The 20,881-nt window shown below is 54.2% G+C and overlaps 1 protein-coding gene across 4 annotated transcripts in view; it reads right to left on the reverse strand.

Moving 5' to 3' along the window:
* TBCD (tubulin folding cofactor D) overlaps positions 1-20,881 on the reverse strand; it is a 196,147-nt gene that overhangs the window by 153,394 nt on the left and 21,872 nt on the right. For all 4 annotated transcript variants that reach the window (XM_017524704.1, XM_017524703.2, XM_037737131.1 and 1 more), the window contains exons 7-8: positions 18,962-19,094; positions 2,692-2,737 (exon numbers count right to left, since the gene is read on the reverse strand). In XM_017524704.1, coding sequence (XP_017380193.1) covers positions 2,692-2,737; positions 18,962-19,094 — 179 coding nt within the window. The remainder of the gene's footprint in view (positions 1-2,691; positions 2,738-18,961; positions 19,095-20,881) is intronic.

The following is a 20,881-nucleotide window of genomic DNA, read 5'->3' on the forward strand; positions in this document are numbered from 1 at the left end:
GGCACGCTGCAGTGGGGGAGGCCACGCAGGCCACGGGCACACTGCAGCAGGGGGGAGACCACACAGGCCACATGGCACAATGCAGCCAGGGAACCACGCAGGCCACTGGGCACAATGCAGCCAGGGAGACCATGCAGGCCACATGACACAATGTAGCCAGGGAACCATGCAGGCCACTGGGCATGCTGCAACCGGGGAGGCCACGCAGGCCACGGGCACACTGCAGCCAGGGAGACCCCGCAAGTCATGGGCATGCTGTGGCCAGGGAACCACGCAGGCCACAGGGCACACTGCAGCCAGGGAGAACACCCAGGCCATGGGGCACACTACGGCCAGGGACAACACCCAGGCCACAGGCACACTGCGGCCAGGGAGACCACCCAGGCCACGGGGTTCCTGTGGCTTGCTCTTTTTTTCAGGGCAAATTACTCAGCGTCATGCAGCAACGACACCAGCAGGACAGGAGGCTGAACCGAGGGGAGGCTCCAAGCAGCACTGGGCGCAGCATGAAAGGGAGAGCCTGTGAGCAGGAGGCGTGGGGGGTGGGGAGACACCCAGCTCAGCCCAGGAGGACAGCCTTCCTGACAGACAAGGGCTGGGGTGGAAGTGCATGGCGACTCGAGATGGGCTAGAAGTGAAATGGACAAGACTGCAACCAGCTGACCAGGGAGAGGAGAAAAGAAGAGAGGCTGAAGACAGCGCTGAGAGCTGGGTGAGGCGACGGAAGTCAGGGAGGAGGTGGGAGGGACAGCAGGGCAGGGACACAGCGGGGGGGGGGCATCAGGGCAGGGACAGAGCACAGGGCTGGGGGACAGTGAGGGGGACACAGCAGGGGGATGGGGGCAGCGGGGTGGGGACACAGCGGTGGGGTGGGAGGGCTGGGCCTGCAGAGCCCTGGGGGAAGCTCTGCCTTGAGGCTGCAATCGATAGAAAGGGAACATTCACCAGCTTTAGGTACACCTGGTGCCACGTGTGGCCTCGGGCAGAGGTCCTCCCTGTTTAACTCACTCATACTTGCCCATAGACCAGGCCAGCTGTAAAAGCATCTGAGTAACTTCTCAGAAGGTTCACACCGTGGGCAAGGCCAGCCTGGGTGACAAGCACGACAGACCAAGAGGGAGCAGGTCTGCGTTCACATCACCAAGGACGCTCCTCCCGCCAACAGGGCCTGGCAACCGCTGCTGGCGGTCTCAGGTGTGGTGAGGACGTGCAGGCCGTGTGTCTAAAGAACCCCATCTGCCAGAGACGCATGGAAGCGCAAACAGGTGAGACACACTGTGTCCCTGCGTGAGGTGCAGGACGAAACAGGGGCCGCACACCAAAACTCAGACACTCCAGAGAGACACAGGGCCTACACACCTTTCTCTCTCCTTTATACATGTTTCCAATTTTCCATAATGAAAACTTTTAAAAACAGAAAGTTATTCAAATCTGACATTCAGATAGCTTCTAAAACACAGAGGCTCTAAGAAGCTTCTCTTTTTCCAGATGGTAAACCTCTGCAAGGAGAGAAGTAATGCCCTTACTTTCATAAACTGAGGCTCACTCTAAAATTAAGATAATTGGGCCAGGCATGTGGCTAATGCCTTTAAGCTCAGCACTTTGAGAGGCAAAGGCAGGGCAGATCACTTGGGCCCAGGAGTTCAAGACCAACCTGGACAACACAGCAAGATCCCATTACTACAAAAAATACAAAATTAGCCGGGCATGGTAGTGCTCGCCTGCAGTCCCAGCCCCTGGGGAGGCTGAGATGGGAGGATGGCTTGAGCCCAGAAGGCCACTGTACTCCAGCCCAGGCAAAAGAGGAAGACCCCGCCTCAAAAAAAAAATAAGAGAATTAGGAAGAAGGAAGAAGGCACAAGAGGCCGTGGCTATGGCTATCAGAGGAACATGGCTGCTACCGGGTCCCAAGAAGCCAGGTCCAACCTCAGATCATGACACAGGCCTTGCCCAGACCTCCCATACCAGACCCCAAGCAGCAATCCCTCCTTATGAACTGACTAGGAGAGCAGACGAAAGTCCCGTTATTAAAACCCACAACAGGCCAGGTGCGGAGGCTCACGCCTGTAATCCCAACATTTCAGGAGGCTTAGGCAGGTGGATCACGAGGTCAGGAGATCAAGAACATCCTGGCTAACATGGTGAAACCCCGTGTCTACTAAAAATATAAACAATAAGCTGGGCATCTTGGCTCAGGCAGGAGAATCACTTGAACCCAAGAGGTGGAAGCTGCAGTGAGCCAAGATCGCACCACTGCACTCCAGCCTGGCGACAGAGTGAGACTCCCTCTTAAAAAAACTTATTTTCCATCATGAAGTTTTCACTAATAAAGACTTTAAATCTCTTCAAGCACATGAATAAAGAAAGCCTTTTGTTTGTAAAAAAAAAAAANGTCAAACCTTTAAAGCCTAGAAAGATGAAAAGGCATAACCAGTAATGAGCTGCAACTTATTTTCCATCATGAAGTTTTCACTAATAAAGACTTTAAATCTCTTCAAGCACATGAATAAAGAAAGCCTTTTGTTTGTAAAAAAAAAAAAAAAAAAAACCCACCAAAAAAAAAAAAAAGACAGTTTCCAAATATACCAATGTACAGTTCCCATAACTATGAATAAAATGTTAAGGAGACTCTTGATTATATATGGGCAAACTTGCATCACATATATACCTTCTCTTAAAAATAAACCTTACCATAAGGCAAACAGTCTTCACGTTTTCCATGTTTAAATATTTGTGCCTAAAAAAAGAAAGTTTAATGTTAAAAATACACTTACAAGTTTAAAACATAAACACGAATTTTTAAAACAATTCATTATATCTTTTGGAAGTTTTATTGTAAAAAATCACAACCTAGTAACAAAAAAAAAAAGTTTTTGTACACGATAAAGTAATTTTAAGAAAAGGGCAAAGTCATCTCCCAAAAGTTCATCTGAAAATAGGGATGCAGGGATAGAGTCCAGTCCACTATGGAGGGCTGCGGCCGCTCCACCCCTCTCATCAGCGGAATCCCTGCAGGGATAGAGTCCAGTCCACTATGGAGGGCTGCGGCCGCTCCACCCCCCTCATCAGCGGAATCCCTGCAGGGATAGAGTCCAGTCCACTATGGAGGGCTGCGGCCGCTCCACCCCCCTCATCAGTGGAATCACTGAAATGTGTCTAGGTTTAAGTTCAGGGCACTATTAGGCTGTAAAAAGGTTTTTTAAAATTATCAGGATACGTACAAATAAAGACACAAGAGATTAAAGTTACAGGCCAAACCACCTCACACAAGGGTCTCCATCTGCATTCGTGCTTCACCAACAAATGAGAAGGGTGACCAGCTCAGCCCGTGTCTCGCGCACAGGCCCAGCACCCAGTCCCCACGACACACACACACAGACATCATCACCTGGAATCCATGAGACGAAACAGGAACACCATATTTTCTCTCAAACACTGGTTCTAGCCCTCCTGAATTCTCAACCTGAGGTTTTACCTTCTGCTGTAACGTCTGGTGGATGGATGCAAAGATTCACATAAATATCCAAGCCCCGTAACCAAAGCATCCTAGAGCTGAGCCCTTCTAAGAAAAAGCAAATCAATTTCCTTTCCTTCAGAAAACAGAATTTCACAGTCAAAACGAAAACTCTGTGTTTCAGACCATCTGCACCGCACACTGCCCCCACCCCTCCCTGGACCCTCACTGTCGCCCACCACATGGCAAAACGAAGAAGCAGGTGCGCCCACTGGGAGCTGCTCAGCCGAGGTGAAGAGGCTTTCACTAAACACTGGCGTCTTTTATTTGCATTAGGAACCCCGTAAACTGCCTGATCTTTTACTTATGTGTAGAATAGGCCGGGCACAGTGGCTCACACCTGTAATCCCAGCATTTTGGGAAGTCAAGGTGGGCAGATCACGAGGTCAGGAGTTCGAGACCAGCCTAGTCAACATGGTGAAACCCCATCTCTACTAAAAAACAAAAATTAGCCAGGCGTGATAGTGAGCCATGTAATCCCAGCTACTCGGGAGGCTGAGGCAGGAGAATCACTTCAGCCTGGAAGGCGTAGGTTGCAGGGAGCCAAGACATGCCATTGCACTCCAGCCTGGGTAACAGAGCAAGACTACATCTCAAAAATAAAAAAAAGTGTAGAATAGAAATGTCTTCTTAAAAGAAAAGGGGGCCAGGCACTGTGGCTCATGCCTGTGATCCCAGCACTCTGGGAGGCCAAGGCGGGCAGATCACCTGAGGTCCAGAGTTCGAGACCAGCCTGGCCAACATGGTGAAATCCTGCCTCTATTAAAAATAAAAAATTAGCCGGGTGTGGTGGCACGTGCCCATAGTCCCAGCTACTCAGGAGGCTGAGACAGGAGAATCGCTTGAACCCAGGAGGCAGAAAGGTTGAAGTGAGCTGAGATCGCGCCACTGCACTCCAGCCTGGGAGACAGAGTGACACTGTCAAAAAAAAAAGAAGAGGGAACTTGGACTCTCTCCACTGAGCCCGCTGAGGGGCTCTCCTAAGGGCTGATCAGAGAAGCAGTGAAGCTACACAGACCACCCCTCACCCCCGTGGAGCAGATCCCACACCTATGAGCAAAATGGGAAGGAGACATTGACTCTCCCTGTGAGGCAGAGCAGGGTCTCTGCATCTGTAAAACGGGGCAGCAGCAGCACCCACCCCACTGAGCCACTCCGAGAATCACATGCAAGTGTTCATCAAACACATTCACCAGGAAGGTTGGAGACTTAGTCACCTTTCTCTTTGGGGAGATGGATAGTAACATGTTCCCTGTCAAGTGAATGGAGATGATCCTTGTTTGCCCAAAACCAGTTCTCATTTAACTTAAGACTCTTCCCTGGATTTAGCTTGTGTGAAATTCAAAATTGAAAGTTAAATTACTTCACATCAATCCAAATGTATCCAACTTAGTACGTGTTTTAACCCCAAGTCATCGGTTTACAGAGCAAACACTTGTGAACAGAAACCCCAGGGCACAGGCAGGCTCCCCAGGTGGGATGCAGGGTTCGGGGAAGTCACAGGGCAGAGCACACACTGAAACTCCCTGGGGCTGGGCTGAGGCCTGAGGCCCACCCAATGCGCAAGGAGGAGACAAGACGACAAGAACCTTCACAGAGAAGCTGTCACTGCAGCCAGCTCACCAGCTCAGTGGGAACAGTTTGCCAGATGGACCACGGAGGGTCCCTCACCCCTACCCACACCCCCCACCTTGGCAGGCTTCCAACTGCCACCACAGAGGCAGGCAGGAGCGATGCCAGTGACTTTCAGTCCCAGGTCAGAAGCCTGGCACCCGGTCAGGGTCTCTCTGGATACCACCCCTCAGGACATTCCCCCCAGGACGCCGGCTGCCCGCAGGAAGAGCCAGCCTCCGCCAAGGGCCCGCTGCACCCTGACCCTCGAGGCGCTGCCATGTGGTCTTCTCAGCAGAGGCCCAGGCATCAAGGGGCAGTAACAATCCACCCCTTCACTCCACCCTGCGAAGCCAGAGAATCGATCCACGTAAAAGTGTGGCTGTCACTGATGTCACCAGCTGTGGAGTAAGTTGTTCCACAACAAATAAGCGCGTCAGCGGCTGAAATCTCATCCTGTAGACAAGGGGCACCACCGTATCACCTACAGCTGCAGCCACATGACCAGGTTCCACTGGCAGTGGGATGGGGGACATGGGGATCAACAACGAAGACCATCACAGAGACTGATGTGAGAAGCCTGGGGGAAAGGCCAGAACCCAAACCTGAAGAGCAGCTGTGCAGCCGGGAGGGTGCAGGACCAAGATCTGGGAAACTGCTGACCACCCCTGGAAACAGGCCAGCGCATCCCCCGGTCTCTCCTGGCAACTGGCTAGCATGTCCTGTGGTCTCTCCATCCCCTGGTCTCCCGTGGTAATGGGCTAGTGTATCCCCCGGCCTCTCTGTCCCCTGGTTTCCCCTGGTGATGGACTAGCATGTCTCCCGGTCTCTCTTGGTGATGGGCTACCATGTTTCCTCATCCCCTGGTCTCTCTAGGACACAGTCTAGCGTGTCCCCTGGTCTCTGGTCTTTCCCAGCAACAGGCTAGCCTGTCCCCAGTCCTGCTCAGAGACAGATTAGCGTGTCCCCTAGTCTCTCCATCCCGTGGTCTCTCTCTGTCAACAGGCTGGCATGTCCCTCAGTCTCTCTTGGTGATGGCCTAGTGTGTCCCCCGGTCTCTCCAACCCGATCTCTCTCCACAACAGGCTAACAGGTCCCCTGATCTCTCTCCGTCAATGGGCTGGCACGTCCCCCAGTCTCTAACGCGTCCCCCAGTCTCTAACGCATCCCCCAGTCTCTCAGTGACAGCCTAGCGTGTCCCCTGGTCTCTCCATCCCCCATCCTCCGTGTCCCCTGGCCTCACTTGGCAATAGGCTAACACATCGCCTGGTCTCTCTCACTAAATAAAAAAGATCCAAGATACTGTGAAATGCCAAGAGTGTTCTCACACATGAACATTCTTTATTTACTAAATTCTGAGAAGTGTAGCACAGCATTCTGAATAGGAGACTAAGATCAATGTGGTGAGCTGGGCGTGGTGGCTCACACCTGTAATCCCAGCACTTTGGAAGGCCGTGGCAGGCGGATCTCAGGTCAGGAGTTCAAGACCAGACTGGCCAACATGGTGAAACCCCATCTCTACTAAAAAATACAAAAATTAGCTGGGCATGGTGGCTCATGCCCGTAATCCCAGCTACTTGGGAGGCTGAGGTAGGAGAATTGCTCGAACAAGGACCTGGGAGGTGGAGGCTGCAGTGAGCCGAGATCGCACCACTGTACTGCAGCCTGGGCTACAGAGAAAGACTCCAACTCAAAAAAAAAAAAAAAAAAGATACAAGGGGTGATGAGCTCTCAGGAAAACAAGCATCATCTCTTGTAACTGGCCTGGACGCCCCACACCTGGGACCGCCCAGCCCAGCTCCCACTGTCCCCAGCCACACACAGGAGACAGCACCAAGACCAGCACCAGCCACCATCTGCAGTAACCAGCACCAGTGTGTTTACAGGTCAAGGATTCTTTTTCGCCCCACACGTCTGTACGTTGGGCAGTTTCCAGCTGAATTACACAGGCGGCCTCCTGGGCATTTGGCACACACAGAGAAAAGCCCCAAAAGTTACCCACTTTCCAGGCATGGACTCAGGAGGGCAGAAGGGACAACAGGGAAGGAAGAGTCCATGAAGACAGGGCTTTGTGTGCCTCCACTTACTTCACCTAAAAATAAGGCCGTCTTTGCCTGAGAAAGTGTGCAGTGGCCTGGCCAGCGCTCAGTGTGGCAGCGGGACGGGGAACCTGTTGGCAGGAAGACGCAGCCAGAGACAGCGCTCTAGTCAACCATGGTCTCGAGTGCTCATCAGCTAGGCCATAAAATGGGACCACACCCCACTTTCATAGAAGCATAATGGGACCAACTTAAAAGCACCTGCTGAAGAGCATACCGTAGACAGGCAATTACACCGGATTAGAGAAGAACACCCCACACGGTGATGAGGAAACACTGCCGGGTCTGTTTTTGTTGTTCCAGAAACTAGCACAGCGCAAGGTGCAAGCAGAAGGAGTTTCTTAGCAATCATCCTCACCCGCCACGCCTTTCAATTGCGACCCACCCAAGCTGGCTTTTCTGCAACGTGCAAGCCAGCTTCCCCTCCTGGGGGCATGTTCTCCAAGCCCAGTAAATCACAGGCTGCTGAGCTATTCGGGAGCAAGCTCAGCCGCTGCCAAGCAGGAGATGCTGGTTTGAAGCTCCCTGGAGGCATTGCCAAATCTAGGCCAAGAAAAGCAACTCCACCCCAGGCCCTGGGAGAAGGGCCCCCACGCCACACCAGTTCAGGTTCGGCTCTTGCTGGTGACATGGGCTTCTGAGAAGCTGTGAGCTCCGGACAGCACTGAGGCAGACGGCTGAGACCACGCCAGCTGTGTACCAGCGGGTCACCCCGGGGCCCCACGTAACTAGCCATGTCAACTCCGCAGATGGGTAGAGGGAGACTCTTCCCCTTTCTGCCATCCTGAGTCCTGCTCCCACACCAAGACATGGCATCTTGGAGGATTCAGGCTCAGCACACAGAGGGCAGCCATGTTCAAAGCCACTCTAGGGCACGCCACACAGAGGGGCCACAGGACAGGCACAGAAGAGCATCTTTAACACCAAACAACCCATTCCAGGCTGGAGTCCCTTGAGAGCACAGCCCCAGGTCCCTCCTGTGCTGCCGCAAGCCTGCCAGGGCCAGGCCTTCCCTGGAAGGCAGTGACGCCCACACTGGGCTGCAGCGTGGGAGCGTGCAGGGGCTTCACAGAGGAACCCTGTGAGCAGCAGGGCAGGAACAGCCTTCCCACCACACCACTACTGGAGCCCAGAAAAATCACAACTTCCAGTGCATGTGCTGGCCTGCAAAAACAAAAGCCAGGGACATCTTAAAGGGCCCACTACCACCCCAAGAAAGAACGGAAGTTGCCATGGTGCGGGAGGGCACTCAGAAGAGAGCTTGTCCTGAAGGTGGGGGCCCAGCTGGACCAGGCGGGGCCAGACCACACGCACTGCCTCCCCCAGGAATGAGCACGCACGCACCCTCCTCAGGACCACCCTACATTCGGAGGAAAAAAGGAATTTACAGAAGTGAAAACTTTATTTGTTGAATTAGTAAGCGACTGATTAGAATCAGAACCCGAGTGAAAAAATATACTGTTTTTGACAAAATAAGCTTCTGACGAAGTATACAAAATTTTAAGTAAACAAAAAATTAATTTCAGGCTGGGTGTGGTGGCTCATGCCTATAATCCCAGCACTTTGGGAGGCCGAGGTAGGAAGGGTGCTTGAGCCCAAGAGCTCGAGACCAGCCTGGACAACATGCAAAGACCTCATCTCTACTAAAAATACAAAAATTAGCCAGGTGTGGAGGCGTGCCCCTGTAATGCCAGCTACTCAGGAGGCTAAGGTAGGAGAATGACTTGAGCCCGGGAGGTGGAGGCTGCAGTGAGCTGAGATTGTGCCACTGCCGCCAAAAAAAAAAAAAAGGTAATTTCACTCCTTGGTCCGTGTTACAAGACGGGTCGGGTGGGTAGCCGACATCGCCGCCGACCCCGTGCGCTCGCTCCGCCGTCCCCCTCTTCAGGGGACGCGTGAGGTAAACACCACCCTCCTTCACAGGCGGGGGCCACGCAAGATCCAGCTTCACAGCCTAGCAACCCTGACCTGGGTCCATGTCCTCATCCACAAACCAAGCAACACAGCACTCAGAGAGAGTTCAGAAACCACAAGAGGACGTGGCCTCCTACCGCTATCCCTCACGGGAATCATCCTTCACCTCACGTGTCAACCTGCTCGTGACGGTGCATCGCACTCAGTGCCGCATCGCAGAACACAGGGGTCAGTGTGAATGACAGACTGACGGTGGGCCCGTAGGATGACACGTTTCTACCGCACCTCACCTATGCTCACATGCACCACCACCACTGTGTCACAGTTCTCTGCAGTACTGCGTCTACAGTGGTGCGGCACAGGCGTGCAGCCTGGGAGCGACAGGCCACAGCGAAGAGCCTGAGCGTGCAGCAGGCGACCCCACATACACCTACATGCCGACTACGATGTTCACACGACAGCACTACCCAACGACGTGTTTCTCAGGACCATCCCCTGTTACGGGACACATGACTATTTTGTGACTGACTCAGCCTTTTAAAATGTTCCCAGCACCCACGAAGTGACCTCACAGTATCAACAGCCAGCGGCATTACCATATTCCAGCTTAAACAACTCCCCATCACTGAGCCTTCTGGCTGCTGCTCCAAGCTCATTCTGAGCAGCCCGGCTTTGCAGGACAGGGACCACTGACTGCTCACATTCAGATGTGTGCGACCACCTCTGCTGTGCCCCTTGCCCAGAGGCAACAGAGCTCCCAAGGAGGAGAGGAGTTAGGAGCCCACACACCTCCCAAGGTTGAACAAAAGCTCAGGAAAGCCCTTTGCTCACTGTGAGCCACCACAAACAGGTAAGATGCTAGAAAAGGGTTGTCAATCATCCCTGGCCGGGCACAGCGGCTCACATCTGTAATCCCAGAACTCTGGGAGGCCGAGGCGGGCAGGTCACTTCGGTCAGGAATTTGAGACCAGCCTGACCAACATGGCAAAACCCCATCTCTACTAAAAACACAAAAAATAAGCCAGGCGTGGTAGTGGGCACCTGTGATCCCAGCTACTCAGGAGGCTGAGGCAGTAGAATCGCTTGAACCTCAGAGGGAGAGGTTGCAGGGAACTGAGATTGCGCCACTGTACTCCAAGCCTGAGTGACAGAGCAAGACTCTGTCTCAAAAATAATAATAATAATCCCCGTTAATATAAGAATTTCAAACACAGGAAACCTACAAGATCTAAAAGGATTAGAATCCATTTCTAGGGCCTGGCCTGACAGCTCACAACTGTAATCCCAGCACTTTGGGAACCCAAGGTAGGTGGATCACCTGAGGTCAGGAGTTTGAGACCAGCCTGGCCAACACGGTAAAACCCCATCTCTACTAAAAATATAAAAGTTAGCCAGGCGTGATGGCACGTACCTGTAGTCCCAGCTGCTCAGGAGGCTGAGGCACAAATATCACCTGTACCCAGGAGGCGGAGGTTGCAGTGAGCCAAGATCGTGTCACTGCACTCCAGCCCGGGCGACAGAGTGAGACTCCATCTCAAAAAGAAAAAAAGGGAATCAATTTCTCACAGCAGCAAAAATGCAGTCATACGCAGCAATCTCCACAACATCAAAAGAAAACCTAAGAATAGGAAAAAGAAAAGCGAAAGGGAAGATCAGCCTTACAGACAGACCCAATTTTAGAAGTGTAGTCTCTCCCAAACATAACTGTTATTACCACTTACTTTCACTTTCACATAAAATTAACCATTTCTCAATCAACCAAAAAACATCCATCATGCCTCTCCTATTTGCCCAACGTACTGACGCATAAAAGACGCAAGAGACAATTCCTGCCACAGAAGCCCGAAGCCAAACCAGACAAATAAAATCGTATGTAGCTCCTAAGCCACCGAGCAGCCCGTGGGCTCAGAGGCCACGGGAGGGCATGACAGCGGCGGGGGAGACCTCGCAGAGCAGCGGCTTCGCAGGGACCTGAAGGGACATCAGCCTGGGAGGCAGGGGTCTCAGATTCCGGCGTCTGAGGTCAGAGAAGGGTCTGAGCTTCTCTGCAGTGCAGGTGGGAGTGGCGCAGCTCTGAGCCCAACAGGAGGGAGGATCCACTAACGAGGCCGCCAGTAGATGTGACTGTGCCCCGTGTGGAAGTGAGAGAAGACAACACACAGAGGCAAGGAAGGAAGAGCAGGCAAAGACCAGGATGAGGTGGGGCCTAGGCCACAACCCCTGACAGGACTGCTGATACACTCTGGGAAAGGCAGGCTGCACAGGGGTCCAAGGGCTGGCCACATGAGCAGCTCTGCCAGGGCAAAAGCAAGCGTGAGGGCAGAGGCATACAAGGCTGAGAAAGGCCAGCGAGCCGAGCGAAGACACCAGGACACACAGGGAAAGCCAAGAGGAGGCCAAGATTAAGCCACCCTCTACTCAGGCCACAGAACAGCAGGTGTGCAGCCAGGATCAACAGCACAGAGGCAGCACGGGACAGTGCCTGGCACTCCACGAATGGAAGCCTCACACCCTCCACCACCACCTTTACTGCAGCCAGCAGCAACAGCAGAGGCAGGAGGGTGGTCGGGGAGCCCAGAGCCTCCAGAGGGGACAACTCCCAGAGGGGAATGGCTCGCAACGGACCAGGTGGCAGAGAGGGGCAGACTCAGGATGACGTGAAGCAGGGAGCCACGTGCGAGCAGAGAGCCACCGCGCTGGGACGAGGACCCCTAGGACAGGAGACATGCTAGAGCCACATCCACGAGGCGGGCGTGAACGGACAGCAGGAGGGAAGACGGGCCTCGGCAAGAGCCCAGCTCCTGGTCGCATGCATGGCCAGCAGCACAGAAGTCCCTGTTTGCTGCTGGGCTCCCAAGTACACAGGCCGGGAAGGAAAGTGATAGCACAACAGGTACGACCTGGGACTTGAGGGTTCTGAAGCGTCACACGTGTATCCAACAGGTGCACAGAACGAGGACTCAGGAACCAAGGACAGAAATCAGGAAATGAAGGTAAAGGGTGAATCAGAGCTGAGATGTGAAGAGCCAGGGCCAAAGCCTGAGGGACATCAGCCTTAGAGGGAAGGTCAAGGCGAAATGTGGGCAATCGGGCATCGCAGGCCAGGGAGCCGGGTGGGGGGGGGCAGGTGAGGGGGCAGGGGCACCCCATCCTGCACGGAGGCCACAGGCCAGGATGACCAGGACGAGGGCCACCACAACCCAGCTCTAGCCCACTCAGCACCAGGCCAGCCTGGCACACCGTCCAGCTCTCTGCCTGTCTGTGCCTCATCCAAGAGCTGAGGGAGGCGAGGCTGGTGACCCACCAAGCCTCCTCCCCGTTTAGCACATGACCCTGCGCCGGGCTGCCTGTGAGCACACGCCTGCGAGCAGGACGTGCCACTTCAGCAGGGACAGGCCAGGGCTGCCAGGAACTCGAAGGCATGCAGCTCACGACACAGGCTTCTCTAAGACTCACACCACTGTGCCCGCCCCACGTAAAGGCTGAGTGACGGGAAATTACCGTCAGAGCTGGCGGTCCACGTCTTTTACTCAACGCCACTAGGAAACTGAACCAGCGTGACTTGCGGCACCTCGTTTCCCCAGAATGCTATGGAAGCATGAGCTCTGGAAAGTACCCACATTCAAACTGCTCTTGCCATATTTTCTCCATCCCAAACCTTGCCCCAAGAGAGCTCTACAACTAAAAAGGCCACATGGATCACCTTCCTCTGGCCACACTGAGCCCTAAATGGAACGGTGGGGCACTGTTCCCCAAATCTGAAAAGAAATCAAGGCCAAATGAGAAATGTTATAGATAATCAACTGTCTTCCTTCATCTTCAAAGCGTGTGACTGAGCTAATTAGCCTCACACCAGCCTCTGGGGAGAGAGGTCTGCTGCTTCCCTCCCGGGTGGGGCCAGGCGCCAGTATCACCCTCGCCTCAGGTCACAGGAGAGACGGAGTCAGCAAAGGGCCTGAGCAGAGTTCACAGCAGCTCAAGCCCTGGTTCCTGGCCCACGCATTCCGGCCACAACTTCTCCTACTTGGGGACCTGACTGCTTTTATTAACTATAAAAACGCAGAGCGGCTTCCACACCTCTCTCCACAAGTACGCAGCAGGAGCTGGGGGTGAGGCTGACGGTGCCAGCGTTCTTTGGTTTTTAATGCTGCTGTTTGTGACTATTTTATCCTTAACAAGAGTTGTGCTTTTGTCAATGATAAAAATAAAAAGCCACACTGTGAAGGGGAAACTTGAGCCTCACAGCCAATAAGGGGAAGAGCACCCTGTTATCCTATCCCCACCTCCACTGTCAGCAACCCCGTCTCCCAGCCATTGCGAGGACACACGGGGAGGAGCCCACAGCATAGTCGAGTCAGAACTCTAGAAACCAAGAAGTGCAACTATCAACACACAAGCAGCATGTAACACATGCAAATGACAGCCATTTTCCCTTTTTTAATTTTTTTTTTTTAAACTGAGATGGAGACTCGCTCTGTCGCCCAGGCTGGAGTGCAATGGCACAATCTCGGCTCACCCAACCTCCGCCTCCCGGGTTCAGGCAATTCTCCTGCCTCAGCCTCCCGAGTAGCTGGGATTATAGGCAAGTGCCACCACACCTGACTAACATCTGTATTTTCAGTAGACACAGGGTTTCACCACGTTGGCCAGGCTGGTATCAAACTCCTGGCCTCAAGTGATCCGCCTGCCTTGGCCTTCCAAAGTGCTGGGATTACAGTCATGAGCCACCGTGACTGGCCCGTTTTCCATTTTTCATGTGTTTTTCTCCTTCCTTGAAGTTCCTCAATTTGCATTGACCTTAATGTTTAAAGTGGGACGAAACCAGAGGGTGCTTTTAAAGCCGGAGCACAGGGCCTTCCAGGGAAATGACGTTGCCAAACACTTGCTTTCCTTCCATAGGAGCTAAAAACGCTCACGGCCAGAGAACTACGCTTCAAGGAAAATGAAAATCGAATCCTGGTTTCGATGGTACTTGTGGAGAGTTCACCTGTTTCGCCCACACTAATGAACAGGTGGATGACAATGAAGCCAAGTGCATCAAAGGAAACAGATGAAACCCTAAGCAGAATCCACCTGCAAGTTTCATCACGCACAGCAAGCAACCAGCCTCTGCCTGCAGCTCTGCCAGGCCCATGGCGAAACCTCCCACCCGCTCAGCACCCAACACTTCCTCCTGCTGAGGCAACCCTCATCAGGCCACATGGACCCTTCAAAAAGAGAAAGGGAAACCACAGGCATGGCTCTGGAAAGACTCGAGCTGCTCCGGCAGCAGCCCAGGGCTTCAGAAGGCTCTGGAAGCGGCATGCTGGCCCCGGGAGCTGCCAGAAGCCCGGCCCTGCCAGGCGTTGCTTCACAGCAGTTTCATTCATTCCCTTCCCAGGGATTTCAGCTGGCTGAGTCAGACAATTGCTCACTCTCGCTGCAGGCAACTCTGAATAGTTCTGAGGTGCTGTTGCCAATCTGCCTGGGTGCTCTGCTCCAAACAGCAGGGACAGCACACCTCACCCTTTGCTAGCACATGCCAGGGGGGTGGCACAAGGCTCAGCTCTCATAAGCCTTGGAGAAAACCTTTTTACACCTCAGGAGAAAGGGGAAAAAAGAACTTCTCTCCACCTCAATGTGGAACTTGATGTCAAAATGAACGGCAATCCCCACTCCTGGCTGGTTTGATTCTGCTGCAGGAATTCCCACCTGTACCAGCAGCTGGCCAGGGAGGGGACAGTGAGCCGGCCCACCCACCCTCTGGATATTCCAAATGCAGACTGGGCACCGTATGCCTCCCGCTTGGGATGAAGGAACAGAAAACTTAGGAACAATCTAGAGAAAAGCAACAAGATCATCAAAGTAAAGAAGTGAACCCGCAGGCAAAGAAACTGCAGAACTAGACAAATGTGGCTGCCACGACCTCCCCAAGCTGAGGAAGGCTCAGAGGCCGGCGCCTAGGGGGCACCTCCAGGATGTACCATGGAGCCCTCCGAGGCAGCCTGAACGCAGCGGACCACGCCTCTTGCCAGGAGGCTGCCTCTCCACAGCCAGCTTGGCCAGGAGCCGGCGTACCTCACCTACAAGTCTCTGGACAGCCACAACTGGCTCCAGCCCCAAGGCTTGGGGAGTCCTGCTGACCCGACAGTGTGGGGGGGGCAGGGGAGGGGAGCCTCCCAGGCTGGGCTGCCGAGAGCCGCAGGAGACCCCTAGAAGCCTGCCAAGAGTGCAAATTCATGACTGAGCAAAGGTGGTCTCAGACACTAACTGGACTGAGATCAAATGTGCCTACCCTCCCAAAGCAGCACCTACACTCAGGGCAGGGCTAACAGCCTACCCTGCAGAGCCACTGGAGACCAACAAGCTCTGTTACATCCTGTGAGACCTCCCGTGTTCTCCTGACCTGAGACTTCTCACCCACAGCACTGAGTTTTACTGCGGATTTCATGAAGGTTAAATTTCTGGGGATGAGGAAGCCCTAGTTAGGGGGCAGAGAAGCCCAGGAAGCCTCCTCAGATCTTGTGAGCCACAGGTTCTCTGAGAGGGTCGCCACCTGGTTCCGGGTGCCAGTTATTTTAAGGACACTGCTTTGGCCCCATGGGCTGGTCTGCTGGGTAACTATTCACCACCCAGAACATGATCATGAAGGCTATGAGGTTGAAGAGATGCTTACACAATATTCCAGGAAACAGGTGTGGGAGACGTATCCACATGATTCCTGACACACAGATAGGTGCCAGTGTATCAGTTCACCCCAGTCCAACCTCAGGCTGGGTGGCCCAGTCACAGCATGGAGCCCCTCGACTGAGATGGATGGGGTCCAGTGGTCACAGCATGGAGCCCCTCCCACTGCAATGAGGTCAGGTCCACTGGTCCAGTCACAGCATGGAGCAGCTCCTGCTGTGATGAGGTCAGGTCCACTGGTCCCGTCATAGCATGGAGGCCCTCCCGCTGTGATGAGGTCAGGTCCACTGGTCCAGTCACAGCATGGAGCCCCTCCCACTGCAATGAGGTCAGGTCCAGTGGTCCCAGTCACAGCTTGGAGCCCCGCCCACTGTGATGGGTCCAGTCCAGTGGTCACAACATGGAGCCCCTCCCACTGCAATGGGTCGGGTCCAGTGGACCCGGTCACAGGATAGACTCCCTCCCACTGTGATGGGTCAGGGAGCTTGGGCAGTTGCCATATGCCATACCACCGGCCAGGTAAGGCTCATGGTCTTCCACACACATGTCATACTTCTTGACATTGGCAGCCCGTTCTTCTGGGGTCTTAGACACGGCCTTGAGAGCATGTCCTTTGTCATGTGGGAGGCTGTCCATGCAGCCAGCACCACAAACATGAAGAAGGCAAAGCCACCAGGATCCCAGGACCCCCACCCCACCCTGGCTGCCACTATCTTCCCCTTCTTCACGTTTCCTCAATGAGACTCAAGGCAAAAAATGAAAAATCCAATTACACCCAAACTTTCAAATCAACCACGTTTATCAACCACTCTTTAACCAGAATTGCCTAAAACATAAACGCACAACATCTCCTGAGGATCCATGGACCAACAGCACAGTGGGCACACCTGAGACCTTCATCCTCCCTGCCCTGCGCCCCCAGACCCCATGCCCTTCAAGGCCAGCCTCAGCCTGCACCGACCTCCACGATAGCAATGAATCCTCTTTAAGGACTGCCCAGCACAGCTGGAGCAAGGGGTACCTGGGGACACAGACCGCACACGTGTACCTGCAGTGCCCAAAAATGCCTGGCACGAGCAGGTCCTCTATTTCACCAACACGACAGGTATGCCGCCAGAAAAATCTTTTTAAAAGACTTTGGAAACACAAAAACATTCCAAATTTTGTTTAAAATTTTATTAAAAACTAGTGTCATGTACCCAAGGGTACTGAAAGCATTAGGTTGGTTTATTTTTTGTTTTTTGTGGCAGTCTTGCTCTGTCACCCAGGGTAGAGCGCAGTGGCACGATTCTCAGCTCACTGCAGCCTCCGCTCACTGCAACCTCCACCTCCCAGGTTCAAGCAATTCTCCTGCCTCAGCCTCCCAAGTAGCTGGGACTATAGGCACCCACCACCATGCCCAGCTAATCTTTGTATTTTTAGTAGAGATGGGGTTTCACCATGTGGGTCAGGCTGGTCTCTCAAACTACCGACCTCAGGTGATCCACCCGCCTCCACTTCCCAAAGTGCTGGGTGAGCCACCACGCCCAGCCGGAAAGCACTGAGTTTAAACAAAAACTTGCACATGAAAGTTCTTAACAGCATCACTCACAACAGCTAAAAATACCCAGACACTGGAACACGATTGAGGCATAACAGGAATGATGCACTAACAACACTGCAGCGTGGATGAACCGTGGACACACCAGGCTCAGCAAAGGCCAGACGCAAAAGGCCACGTAGCATACGACTCTAGTGAAGCAAGATGTCCACCACCAGCCAGTCCACACGGACAGAACGTGAACCCACGGTTGCAGGGGTGGGGAGGGCTGACAGAGGGACTGCTTAGTGGGGTCAAGGTTTCTTCCAGGGTAATGACAGTGTCCTGAAGTCAGATAATGGTGATGGCCGCACAGCCCCGTGAATGTGCTAAAAACTACAGAACTGTATACCTTAGAAGAGTGAATTATTTCTTGAGTTTTGAAAACTGCTAAATCTGTCACATTTATGTGGAAGTTGAGGGGAGGCCTGAGGAAAACAGACATGACCTGGGCAGAGCACAGGCTCCAGGAGGCACTTCTGCAGTGTTCTTACACGTCTGAAACATTCTCCTCATCTGGAGGAAAGTCCTTCTGAAGACCACGGTGGCATGACAGGGAAGGAACAGGCACTGAGGATGCTTCCTGACACCCCTCAAGAAAAGCGCGCCTCCACCCCAGGCTCTCACACGCACAGCCCCCGTTCACTCAGCTGACAGCCTCCCGCTCCCTGGCAGAACCTGCCTCGGACAGCAAGACACCGTGGTGAGGTGGCACCCACCATCTCCCCTAAAATGTACTCCAAAGTGTCCTTCCAGGCACAGCGGCTCACGCTCGTCATCCCAGCACTTTGGGAGGCCAAGGCAGAAGGCTCGCTTGAGGCTAGGAGTTCAAGACCGCCCTGGCCTACAAAGCAAGACCCTATCTCTATAAAAAATGTATTTTAAACAAGAAGCACAAAGTGCCCTGCTCCACAGCTTGAGACGAGGGTGAGAAGTTCTCTCAAAGCCTCACCACTGTAATTTAAGAGCAAGCAGAGGAAGGCGCTGAACCCACCGCGCCAAGGGCCACAGAGGGCTGCCAGCTCGCCCTCCAGAAGGCTGACCCAAAAGAGGCTTCGTCCTCTTCTGAGACTTCCTCTTTCCTCCTCGTTAGCATGAGGAAAGGTAACACAAGGGATAGCCAGAGCAAAAGGGCAAGGAAAGGGCCAGCAAAGGACTACAGCCAGGGCACCTCCAGGCAAGTGCCAGGGTCTGTGTCCAAACGAAGAAGTCAGGACCATCCAACCCGAGCCCAACGCAAAGGAACAGAATCAAGGTTCAACTCACCCGCCTTGTTTTATTAGAGCTCGTTCAATCTCTGTACCTTACACAGGAGCTAAGCAGGAGCGCAGGTGCGGAGAAACCTGCCCCGAGAGGCCCGGCCGCGCGGCACCGCTGCCCTCTGCTGGCGACAGGCGGCTCCAGGCCCATTCACCAGCACTTAAGCCAGCCCAGCCCAGCCCAGCCCCTAAGGCAGGGACCAAAGCAGTGGGAAGACGAAACTGCTCACAAGACAGAATCACAGGCAACAGCACTCCGTGGTCCCAGCTAAGGCGCCATGTCCCTGCTATCTCCATGGCTCCTGTGGGCAGTGCTCACCAGGGCCTGCAGCATCCCATCCATGGTGATGACCCCCTCGACGTTCTGGAAGGAGGAACGGGCCAGGTTGCACAGGCTCCAGTCCAGGAACCCAGCCATCTTGCTGTGCTTGACATCAGGACGTGTAATAAATCTGCCAAAAGGAAATAAAAGCACAAGCCACAGCTCAACCAAAGCCTCAGCACTGAGACCTTGCCCACACCTCACCAGCCCACCCCCCACACACACCCCCCATCATGCCCTCCCACCTCACGTGCCCCTCCCTATGCCAAGACGCCAGCTCTGTGCTGAGTCCTGTCCCCTTCCAGCCAGCTCTTCCTCTCTCCAACCCTGGAAACCAAGTCGCTGCCCTGACCAGGGCCCTCCGCAGCAGGATCCCCAACACAACCTCTCAGGTGCACCCAGGCCTACCACCCATCCCCTCCTGCCTACCCCTCAACCCCCCACCTCTTTACCTGTCCCCATCACTGCCAGGGAATCTCTGCCCAATTCTCGGCCCCTCCCTCTGCCCTGGACCCTGCATTCTCTAACCTCAGGACACAGTGCCACATGCAAGGCCTGGTCCCAGCCCCCCACCTCTCTCCCCCGCACCTGCCATGGGCTGTGTGCACAGGCCTGTTTCCACAGCCTGCGCCTCCTGCAGCCCCATGAGTCTTCCCTGCTGGACTCTGCCTCATGTTCCAGGCAGTGCTCACACTCCCCACCCCTCTTGCAGCCTGGCCTCAGCAGAGGGCACCCTGAGCACAGAGAGTTACTGGGTTTGTTTGCTTTTTTTTTTGAGATGGAGTCTCATGCTATCACCCAGGCTGGAGTGCAGTGACATGATCTCGGCTCACTGCAACCTCTATCTCCCAGGTTCAAGCAATTCTCCTGCCTCAGCCTCCCAAGTAGGTGGGACTACAGGTGAGAGCCACCATGCCCGGCTAATTAGCCAGATTCCTCCCTGTTTCTCTACCAACAGCTCACAGGCCAGGCCTCCAGCTCTGCCTCCCTGATGGAGACTGGCACTGCTACTCAGTGAAGAGACAAGGCCCTGCCCTGCCCTCCCACAGCCCACATTCTGGAGAGAAACAGCAAACAACTGGGGGACTTCCAAAGTGCAAAGAAATGTCACGAAGAAAATGGGGGGAGGGCATGGCCTCATCAGAGAGAGGACTAGAAGCCAGAGAGCTCTAACGAGGGGGCTGCAGAACCTGGAGGGAAAGTGCTGTTGCCCAGAGAAGCAAGAGAGCCAGGGCCCAGGGCAGAAGGGAGCTGAGGGAACTCAAGGAATGCTAAGGCAATGAGGTCGGAAGCAGAGCAGCTGAACAGGAGAGGTGCCGGGGGCAGGACCAGTAGTGGCCAGGCCTGACCGCCTCCTCTTCAGTCTATGCCGGCAGGTCAGACGTGCATCCTGGCCACGTTTCTATGGGAGATGTGAAGATGGCAGTGATGCCAGGAGGGAGGTACGGAGGAGTGCCACATGCAGTGCCCACTAGACAGCTACGTGGAGACCCCAGGCAGCGAGGAGCACAAGTCCAGCGCTCAAGTGAGACGTGGAAGCTGGAGCTGCCAGGCTACGATGCCCACCCTGCCTCCAGCCCCCACGTCATCTCCACTGGAACCTCAACTCTGGCCTTGTGGTTCTCAGCATCCCACCTTCCTGGCCCTCGTTCCAGCCCATCTAGTCAGCCTGCATGAGGGCCGGTTCCACGACTCTGTGGGGACAAGCGCTCTCAGAGCACCACACATCACAACACTGACATGCAGGAGACAGCCATGCATGTGCCGTTCTACTCCATCACAACCCTCACGAAACAAAAGCGCTGCCCAGCTGAGGGGACGGCTGGCACCTGCCAACTGCTCGTAACGACAAGGACCTCGCTTCCCTTGGCCACTGCAGCTGAGCGGGACACCTGGCACCTGCCAACTGCTCGTAAC

Source organism: Cebus imitator, unplaced genomic scaffold (assembly GCF_001604975.1).
Source record: "Cebus imitator isolate Cc_AM_T3 unplaced genomic scaffold, Cebus_imitator-1.0 Scaffold36, whole genome shotgun sequence".
Classification (NCBI taxonomy): domain Eukaryota; kingdom Metazoa; phylum Chordata; class Mammalia; order Primates; family Cebidae; genus Cebus; species Cebus imitator.